The sequence below is a fragment of the Ictidomys tridecemlineatus genome, chromosome X, assembly GCF_052094955.1.
Source record: "Ictidomys tridecemlineatus isolate mIctTri1 chromosome X, mIctTri1.hap1, whole genome shotgun sequence".
NCBI lineage: Eukaryota > Metazoa > Chordata > Mammalia > Rodentia > Sciuridae > Ictidomys > Ictidomys tridecemlineatus.
Window position 1 is genome coordinate 59,467,578 of NC_135493.1, and position 10,322 is coordinate 59,477,899.

Consider the following 10,322-nt stretch of genomic DNA (forward strand, 5'->3'; position numbering starts at 1 on the left):
CCATTAGCACTATGGGGGAGGCCAGTGGGTATTTTCAAGATATTGGAGATTCTCCTCCAGTGACTATACTCTGGCTCTTACGGCCTCTTCCTTATCTTGTAACTCCTTCATCTTGGCAGTCTGTGATAAAACTGCATCCGTTTTTTTCTCTCAGAGCTGTAAGAAACATTTATCCCACAGCCCCAGCAGCCTTGCATGCAATTAATTCCTCAGTCTATTTCTTTGTTTCATCTGCACCACCATTTCGATCTTTGTTCTTGGCTGCAGGCTGGCACCTGTGTTCTGTAACCCATCATTCTGCAGGATGGCACCTGGGTTCTGTAACACATCCTTCTGCTGAGTCCATGTTCACCACAGGGCAATCAGAAGTATTCTATATGCTTACAGGAAATCCATCCATTTTATCCCAACTCTACAGAGGATATCATGCTAATAGGACCTTGGCAACCAAGTGCTACATGCTGCTTGGTGGCCATAGGTCCCCCCTGTCTACTGGGGTTGAGGCATCTCTCACTTGAGGAACATCCTGCCAACTACAGCAGCTGTCAAGCAATGGCTTTGACCCAGGAAATGAATTTGAGGTTTGGCAGGTGGAAGAAGATTCTAGACACAGTTAGGATAGTAGACATGCTTTATTCAGTGGTGGTCACAGCATCCAGCTTCAGCTCCAGCTCTAGCCAGGTCCATTTTAGTCCTCATTCTGTCCCCATTAGCCCCCCATTAGTCCATTTTGCCTTCATTTACCCCCACATTTTTTCCAGAGGCTCTTTTTATATGCAAGACAAACAAAGAAGGCACACCACCACCAGGTACATAAGGGGTGGGGGCAGGGCACATGTTCACAAATTAATGTTTACGACTTTGAGTATATACACTGAATCAGAGTGTTTCTGGCCTTGACTAACCAAAACATAGCCAGTTCCCAGCCCTGGCTACACACTAAAAACATAACATCCCATCAGAAGTCTTAGTGAGGGAGCCTAACCATAGCCATTTTGAGCCTGCCCCAACACCAGGTATAACATCTAGTTCCCCCTGTTACTATAATGAAATACCTGAGACTGAGTATTTTATAATGAAAGAGGTGTATTTAGCTTACAGTTCTGAAAGTTCAAGGGCATAGCACCAACACTGATTCCCTCTGGTGAAGGCCTTCTGGCAACAATACCACATGGTGAATGGCATTACAGCAAGAGTATGTGAGGATAGATCACATAGTGAGACAGGAAGCTGGAGAGCAATTCAGGAGTCAGGCTTGCCCTTTTATAATAACCCTATTATGAGAATCAAAGAGAGTCCAATGAAAAATCACATCAATTTCTTTTGAGGGCACTGCCCTCAATGACCTAATGACCTAACAGTAGGACCCATTTCTTAAGATTCCATTACCTTCCACATAACCACACTAGGACCAAATTTCCAATATATGTGCTCCCTTTGGGGCACACATAAACCATATTCAAAACATGGCAGGGACTAACAGCTCTCTCAAAGCAGAGTTCTGTCCAGCAGTCCCAAACCATTACATATTGAGTTCTCTAGGGATTAAGTGCACACATTTCCCAGAAGATATAATAATGTGATCAAAGAGCAGTGAAATAAAATCTCAAGGCATGTGGGGTATTTTTTCTTTTCCACAGATCCATTGAGCTCTTTATTTTCCTTCACAAAGGGGCATCAAAGCTTATAGAAAACAAAAATATGTTTTCTATATGTTTTTGTGTCTCCTGCTATTACTTTTTAGATATTGCCATTAAGAGCTAAGCAATTTGTAAATTTTTTATTTGCAAATTTGTGACTTTTACCAGCCTAAAGTAAGGTTGATTATATATATATATTGTTGGTACCAGGGATTGAACCCAGGAGTGCTTAATCACTGAGCAACATTCCCAGCTCATTTTGAGATAGGGTGTCACCAAGTTGCTTAGGACCTTGCTAAATTGCTGGGGCTGGCTGGAATTACAGACAGGTACCACCATGCCCCATCAATAACTAATATTTGTTGAAGACTTTATATGAGCCAAATGCTTTACATCAGTGTTATTTATCATCAAGACTTCCCAGAAATTAACTCATAGACTTTTAAAAAAAATTTTAGTTGATGGATCTTTATTTAATTCATTTATTTATATGTGGTGCTGAGAACTGAACCCAGTACCGCATATGTGCTAGGCAAGTGCTTTACCACTGGGCCACAATCCCAGCCCAACTCACAGACTTTTGATATCAACTCCTTTCAGATGAAGAAACTGGGGCTTACAATGTGTACCTGACAATTGATCAATTGGTGAATCTTCAGAAAACACAAGTTCTTGGAAATGCCATCACAAGAGTTCTAGAATCAAATATCGTTTTTCTTTGTTTTACCTGAATAAAATCATAATATAATAACAGCATCCCCCACCTTTTTTTTTTTTGTACTGGGGATTGAAACCAGGTGTACTTTACACCAGCCCTTTTAAATTTTTTATTTAGAGACAGGGTCTTGCTAAGTTGCTTGGGCCTCACCAGGTTGCTGAGGTTGGCCTTGAACTTGTGATCCTTGTGCCTCAGTCTCCCAGTATTATAGGTATATGTGCTACCACACTCAGCCATGATGCACTTTTAAAGCACTTACTTTATGCCAAACACTGTTCTAAGTGCTTTATATATATTAATTAATGTAACTAAAGTAATTTTGTCTTTGCTTTTTATGACTTAAAAAATAGGACTTACTTTTTAAAACGACTATATAAGTATTAAAAATAGAGCTAAAGCTGCATTCAAAAATCTCACTACTGTTCCAGGCTCCTTTTAATTTTTACAACTACTGCCCAGCCTACCTGGCTCCAAAAGAGCTAAGGACAAGAATGCAGATGAAATGGAGGCTGGGGGAGGGACAATGGATGGCGGAATTAGGGATCCTAGAGCAGCAAACAGGAAAATTCAATTATTGAAAAAAGTAGAAAAGTTCAGTAGCTCCAGAAAAAGATGCACCCCCTCCATGGTAATCAGAGAAAACAGCGAATAACTTTTTTTTTTTTCTCCTTTGGAATAGGCAATAAAAGAAAAGACTGACGGGGCCAAATGTATAAGAGGCGGGCAGGGAGGGAATTGAGGGCGGGCCCATATCTGCCGCGCTTTTGGTGGGAGTGGAAATTGGGGACCCGAGCTCACTGGTGACGTAGATCTCATGTGACCAGGAGTCGACGTGTGCAGAAGTCCTGCTAGTCTGGTCCTTGTTCCCGTCTGGGTACCAGCTCCCTTCGGCAGTGCTGGCGGCAGCGCCGGAGGCCAGTGGAAGGAGTCAACTTGCTGGAATTTTGCAGGTTGGTGTCAATATGGATGTTGTCTGGGGATTTCTTGTGTGGGGTGGTCCTGCGGTGGAGACTTAAAGGAGTCCCAGGGAAGTCCATTTTTCCACCCTCACCTCCAGATCTGCAGGAAATGATGACCCCTGGGAAAGGAACTAGGGGTCCCGAGAGAAGATAAAGTAGACTTGTGAACATCTAAAAATAATCATCCTGTGAGATCTGACCCCTTTGTCGACATTCACCCTGGCCGCAAATCCTGCCTCAGTTTTAAAGATAGTTTGGAAATAATCTGCTCTTCCCACTCCCTGAATAATGAGAGAGACGAGTTAACTTGCTCTATGGCGAAGAGGCGAACTGGGGAAAACAAAAGATGGGAAACTTTCCATAACTGAAACCTTAGATGAGAAAAGCTACTTGTGCCTGGTTTCGGGTGCTGGTCGGCCCACCAACTACTCGCCCCACCCCCACCATTGCCTCCCTTCTCGGGTTTGTCCGCAGGTCTGTTAGAACCTTCTGAGGCTATAAAAGTAGGAGAAAGAAGCAGACCGGATCAATACCAGGTAAGTAAGAGGAACAATATAAAGACTCTGGGGGTAGAGGTGGGTGAGGGTGGGGTTGTAGGCCCCACTGTCCCTTCTCCCCTCCCCCTCCTTCCTTTCCCCCTCCAAGCCAACCTTCTGCGTTCCGGGAGGGCCCCCGTGAGGGAGAAAGGGTTGGGGAGGGCCGGGAGGCGGGAAGGAGGGCCTTGGAAAAAGCTGGAGGGAGGGACGAGAGAGAGAAGGGAGGCGCGGCGGAAAGTGGAGGTAAGAGGGCGGGGTCAGGGAAGCACTGATTGCTGACTGGGCTTCTCAGGTGGAAGATATTTGATGACGTCAGCTCTGAAATTTAAAAAAAAAAAAAAAAAAAAGCAAATGCCGAGCCCCTCAGCGTGGAGCACCTGTACATTCTCCAAGCCTATGACTCATTGTCTCCTTGTTTCCTAGAAGTAATTGCATTCAAAGAGGAATAAGCAGGAAAGAAGAAAGAGAGGCACAAGATGAAACCCTGTCAGAAAATTGAAGAAAAACCAGACAATGAGAATGAACCAAAGCTGGAGGAAGAGCCAAAGCCTGAGGAAAAGCCAGAGGAAGAGGATGAACCAGAGGAGGAGGAAAACGCAGAAGAAACTTTTAGAGAAAGGCTGATTCAATCTCTCCAGGATTTTAAAGAAGATATACATAACAGGCATTTGAGCAATGAGGATATGTTTAGGGAAGTGGATGAAGTAGATGAGATAAGGAGAGTAAGAAACAAACTTATAGTGATGCGTTGGAAGGTCAATAGAAACCATCCTTACCCTTATTTGATGTAGTTTACCTTGATTTCTGTTTTATCTGACATTAACATTGCTATGTAGCTTTCGTTTTATTAGCATTTTTCCTGATATATCTTTGCCCATCTTTCTACTGTTAACCAGTTGCTGTTAGTGGTTTTAGATATAGCTCTTGTTATCTGCATCTCATTGTTTATTGTATTTTGAACCTATCTACAAGTCTCTGTCTTTGAATAAGAAAGATTTACTCACTGTAAAAAAGAGGTTCCTGTTAGCATATAAAATGGGGGGAAGGTTACTAAATAATATGTGAATATCATATTTTTGAATAAGGTAAAAGTACATTTGTATATTACATATATGCTCATTAAAACTTGGGAAGAATAAGAGACAAAAAAGTTAAGGCAAGCTGGGCATGGTGGCACAGGCCTATAATCCTAGCAATTTGTGAGGCTGAGGCAGGAGAGGAGGACCACAAGTTCAACACCAGCTTCTGCAACTTAGCAAGACCCTGGCCATAAAATAAAAAAGGCTGGGGATGTAGCTTAGTGGAGAATTGAACTCCTTTGTTCAATTCTCTGTGCTGCAAAAAAAAAAAAAAAAGTTCAGTTTCAGTGATGGGATTATGAATACAATCTTCTGCTTGTTTGTATTTTCCATATTCCTAAAATGAATACACATTATTGTTGCTAAAATAATAAAATTTTATAACTAAAAAGCAGTAACCTATAGCATTTATCTGTTTATTTCTGAAAGTACTGAGGCACTTATTATTCATTGACCAGATATTAGAAACAAATGTGAACTTCAAAGTACCACCAGATCACTTAGCTGAAACATTAAATTTTACATCTTTTCTCATCAGTAAAATAACAATCTCACAGGAATCTCATAGGAGCCAAATTAGGTAATTACTGAGAACAGTTTGAGAGGGCTTTGTCTCCATCTGCTCATGCAGAATCCAAACTCCCTAAGATTTGTTTCAGCTATTTGGAAGGATGGAGAGAGTAGTTTCTCACCTCTATAATGCTTTTTTTTGTGTGTGAGGGGTGCTCTTCATGCCTCCAGAACATACTTCAAGGTTACAACAGTCCTACAGATGCTGGTGGGGTTGGAATTCAAGGTGGAGTGAGATAAATTTCAGGTGCAGGAAAAGGCAGCCACCTGTTGTTCAGAAGGGGAGTGATCAGATAGGATGAGGAAAGGCTCCCTCAAGTCATACTCCCCTCTAGGTGGGCGTGACTTTTGTTTCTCTGCCTCTGGGCTGTTTGCCAGGCTGTCCTAGACAGGTTTGTGTAGAGGAGGACAACAATCTCCTTTGCAGGTCAGAGTTCTAAACTTCCTTTCCCCCTTTTCCTTCTCGGGAGGGGCTTGAAGGGAACTTTTTATAAGGAACAACATAGTACTTCAAAATTCACTAATGAGAAACATTAGTAGTGGTAGTCCCAGGCATGACTGCTCTGGATGTAATCAGATAATTAGGGTTTAAAGTAGCAGGGCCTGATGGTAGAGGAAGATGATTATTGATAGTACACAAATATTATAAATTGTAATGTAATGTGTACTAAATTGTTAATAAATGATTTCAGTTTAAAGCAAGTGATGTTAGTTTAGATTTGGGTGATGTTATAAAATTTCCTTCCCAAAAATTATTAAAATTTCATAAATGAGTCAGTTTGAAGTAGAACACAATATTAATAGCATGGGTGATACACAGATATGGCAAATTCATCCTGGTAGAAAACAGTTCCCTAGCATAATTACTTTAGGGCTAATGTCTGCAAACACTTGCCAAGAACGGAAGAATCTGAAGTTTTACCCTACTTAAAGCTAAAAACTTAGCCTGCTACCTTTTAATGGATGCTGGCAGAAGACCTAGACTTCTGGGTCAGAGATTAAGGGCATTATTACAGCAAAAGCAATAGGCAGAGATTCGTGTTGGTTTGCATTGGCTCCCTTTGATTGCCAAATCTCATGGGTCAACATGGGACCCATGATGAATGCTTGAACATGCAGTGCTTTGCATTACAGGAAAGAAACCCTGAGTTTGGGGAACTGCCTGTATTCATAGTAAGCAGAAGCAAGCATGCTCTCTCTTCAGGGAAAGATGTTTTCCCAGCCCTCAAGGTTACTTGCTGCAAACCCACTTGAAAAATTATCTGCCTCAGCGAAGAATGGTCATACATTCTTGGCATACCCAATAAGAACATGCAGGGACACTCAGTCTTTGGCAGATTGCCACTCCCAATAACAGTTTTCTTAGTACAATAAATCCTAATGTCAATCGCAAGCATTAAGATAAACAGTCATTAGCCAAGCGTGGTGGCGCACGTCTGTAATCCCAGGGGCTTGTGAGTTTGAGGCAGGAGGAACACAAGTTCAAGGCCAGCCCTTGGTGAGGCCCTAAGCAATTTAGCAAGACCCTGTCTCAAAATAAAAAAGAAAGGCTAGTGTTGTGACTCTGTGGTTAAGTACCCCTGGGTTCAATCCAAGATACAAACAAAAACACAAGAAAAAAGAAAAACAATCATTGAAGAACTTTAAAATTACAATAAGACAAAACTACCATGGCATTCCTAAATAAAAGAGGTAGAAGGGCAAAGTCAATGGATTCATCAGAAAAAAACACCAAAGACAAGAGTAATCTTATGCAAAAATTTTTACTAGGAAACTGACAGGAGGATGTGTGTTTGAAAATCAACCCCAGATCCCATATACTAACCTCAACGTAGCCTCTGTGAAAAGGAAAAACTAAAAGAAAAGTTTTTCTGTTCTCTCTTCAAGGAAAGTTCAAAGTAGGGTAAAGGCCAGAAAAGGGGGAAGTTCACTCACATCAAAGTATTGAAAAGCAGTTATTTGATATTCTGTCACTGGTATTTTGCAATAGCCTTAGGAAAACATACTTGCACAACTGGATGGATAACTTAGTTGGGTAGAGAGCATCTTTTCATGTGCTCTTTGGCCATTTGCATATTTTTACTTTGAGAAATGTTTATTTAAATCTTTTGTTCACATCCTTCTTACTATTTTCAATATAGTGTTGGAAAGTATCTGTTTAAAGAAAGAGGTAGGGGGGGCAGGGTTATGGCTCAGTGGTAGAGTGCTTGCCTAGCATGTGTGAGGAACTGGGTTTGATCCTTGGCAACACATAAAAATAAACAAATAAAATAAAGGTATTGTATCCATCTACATCTAAAAAATTATTTTAAAGAAAGAAGGAGGTACGGCTGCAGATGTAGCTCAATGCAGATGTAGCTCTTGTCTGGCATATACAAGGCCCTGGATTTGATTCCCAGCATTGCAAAAATAAACGAATAAACAAAGGAATTAGGTAGATTTGTGCATACGTACTATGTGTTCACCATGCATCGTTAAAGAATGAAGGATAGGAGGTACAGCACCATACATATACATGTCCACAAATATCAAGATGACTAAAATGAGGGATCATTTATTTTTAAGTGGCAGTTTAATATCTCACCAGGCCTCATTTGTTCTGGTTGTTTAGGAAAAATAATTATTTTTAAAACTTTTCCTAATGTGTAATCCTATTATACTTACATTTTAATTATCAAATTAGTTCTTGAACTTAAACCAAGTCCTTCCCTTCTGTGAATTCTGAGTTCTTTTCTAGCTGTTTTATCATTAATGTATTGTTTTATGGAAAAGGAACAAGAGATTTAGCCAAGATTTTCCAACTATTAAATGGAATCTCTGCCTAAGGTAAAAGCCCTTGCTCTTAATCACTACTCTGAAACAGCAAGTATTTAATAAATGATAACAAATGTGCTATGCTGAAGGAATTCTATCAGTTCCTCAAAGGTTCATTCTTTTTCAACCCTTCATATTGGTTTCCATAATTCTCCCTGCCTGAACCTAAAATGGAGTTCTTGCTGGATAGGCCACAACCATCTACTGGGCATTTAATAAAATAATGTAAGGTTTACAATTGTAAATATGTACATTTTCATCTCAGAAGTATTTATCAAAGACCTAAGAGCTATTCTCAAAAATGTAACCCTCAATAGAATAAAACCTCTGTCTCCAAGACTCCATGGGAGAACAAAATCCTAACTTTAAAAGTTACCAACCAACAAACACAACTGGGGTATTCTTATTTACACACTAACTGACCCTGTAATTTTTATTTCTCTGACTTAGCCCTAGTGCTCAGCCTTAGTTATTTGCTTTTGGTTGACTTTAAAAGTTAATAACTCTGGAGGTCACACAGCTTAGCTATATGTTATTAGTATACCACTAGCTTTGCTATAGATAATACCTCTGACGTGTGGATCATAATGACAGGATGCCTAGGTTATTTTTTCAGGAACTGGAAGGCCATTTTTGTGAAAACCACTAACTCTTCACTTGGGCCTATGCAGGGGTCCAATGGGTGATCTTTTGGTGTCAGGAGGCCAAAAACTCCACCCTCGGATAATGCGTATGCCACCATTTTCTGAACATATTTCCAATGAAAAAGCCATGAAGATTGACTATACATGTTCAGACCACTGATTGCTTCATCTCTGATCACTTTTCCCCATATCTTAAACTACCCTGTTTCTTTACACAGTAAACATCCTCAAAACCTATCCTCAGGGAGGTGAAATTTGAGACTTCTCTTTCCTACCCTCAGACTTGGCTGCTTTATAAACAAACTCTTTCTCTTCAACAAAACTCATTGCTTCAGTGATTGACACACTGTGTGGAAGGCAAAAAGGGCCTGGTTTGGTAAATACACTTAGCCTGAATAATTCCTACTCATCCATCCCAGAATAAATGTTACTGATTTTTATGACATATTTATTGAGATACAATTCACATACCAATTCACTCACTTGAAGTCTATAGTGCAAGGAACTTGAGCACATTCACAGATATGTGTAAACATCACGCCAATCAATTTTAGTACATTTTCATCAAGGGAAAAAGAAACATCATAACCTTAGCTATGACTCTTCCATGCCGCATCCTCCCCAGCCCTACACAAACACTAATCTGCCTTCTGTCTCTAGAGTTTTCCCTGTCCTGTATGTACATATAAAATATGGTATCACATATTAATTAGCATAATATATTTAAGTTTCATCCATGTTGTAGCATCTGTCAGCACCTCATTCCTTCTTATTGCCAAATGTTATTCTATTTGATGGTTAGTCCACATTTTGGATATGTATACTGGCAAGGATATGGAACTATAGAATCTCTCATTTATTGCGGGTGGTAATGCAAAATGGTACAGCCAGTTTGGAAGACATTTTGGCAGTTTCTTACAAAGACAAACATGCTCTTGCCATGATCCATAGAAGCCTTTTCTGTGGTATCTTGCATCTAGACACTATCACAGGTAGTTTTTGTTGCTGTTTGGTATTTATCCAAATGAACTGAAAACTTATGTCTTCACGAAAACCTGAACACAGATGTTTATTGTAGTTTTATTTTTAATTGTAAAAAAAAACTGGAAGCAATAAAGATAAACTTCAATGAGTAAATGGATAAGTGAACTGAGGTGCATCAATATGATGGAATATAATTTAGCACTAAAAAAAATGAGCTATTAAACCATAAAAAGATGTGGTGAATACTGGGGATGTACTTCACTGATAGAATACTTGCCTAGTATGCACAATCCTTAGCATTGCCAATAAATAAAAGACTTGAAGGAATTGTTTTTATTTTTAAAGAGAGAGTGAGAGAGGGAGAGAGAATTTTAATAT

General features: G+C 39.9%; 1 protein-coding gene and 1 long non-coding RNA gene across 2 annotated transcripts; one reads left to right on the top strand and one right to left on the bottom strand.

The window, feature by feature from the left end:
* Positions 1 to 613: 613 nt before the first annotated feature.
* Positions 614 to 4,281, bottom strand: LOC144371712 (uncharacterized). Its single transcript, XR_013431773.1, has 2 exons — positions 3,968 to 4,281; positions 614 to 3,448 (listed from the first exon to the last, which is right to left on the bottom strand). It is a non-coding gene; the product is annotated as an uncharacterized LOC144371712 (long non-coding RNA).
* A 48-nt stretch (positions 4,282 to 4,329) lies between these two features.
* On the top strand, positions 4,330 to 5,326 carry Tceal9 (transcription elongation factor A like 9). Its single transcript, XM_013360158.4, has one exon. It carries the CDS (start codon positions 4,330 to 4,332, stop codon positions 4,642 to 4,644), a length of 315 nt encoding a protein of 104 aa, XP_013215612.1. The 3' UTR covers positions 4,645 to 5,326.
* The last annotated feature ends 4,996 nt before the right edge of the window (positions 5,327 to 10,322 follow it).

Excerpts from the sequence above, each read along its gene's own strand:
- Tceal9 (XM_013360158.4), top strand. The coding sequence starts at position 4,330 with ATGAAACCCTGTCAGAAAATTGAAGAAAAACCAGACAATGAGAATGAA.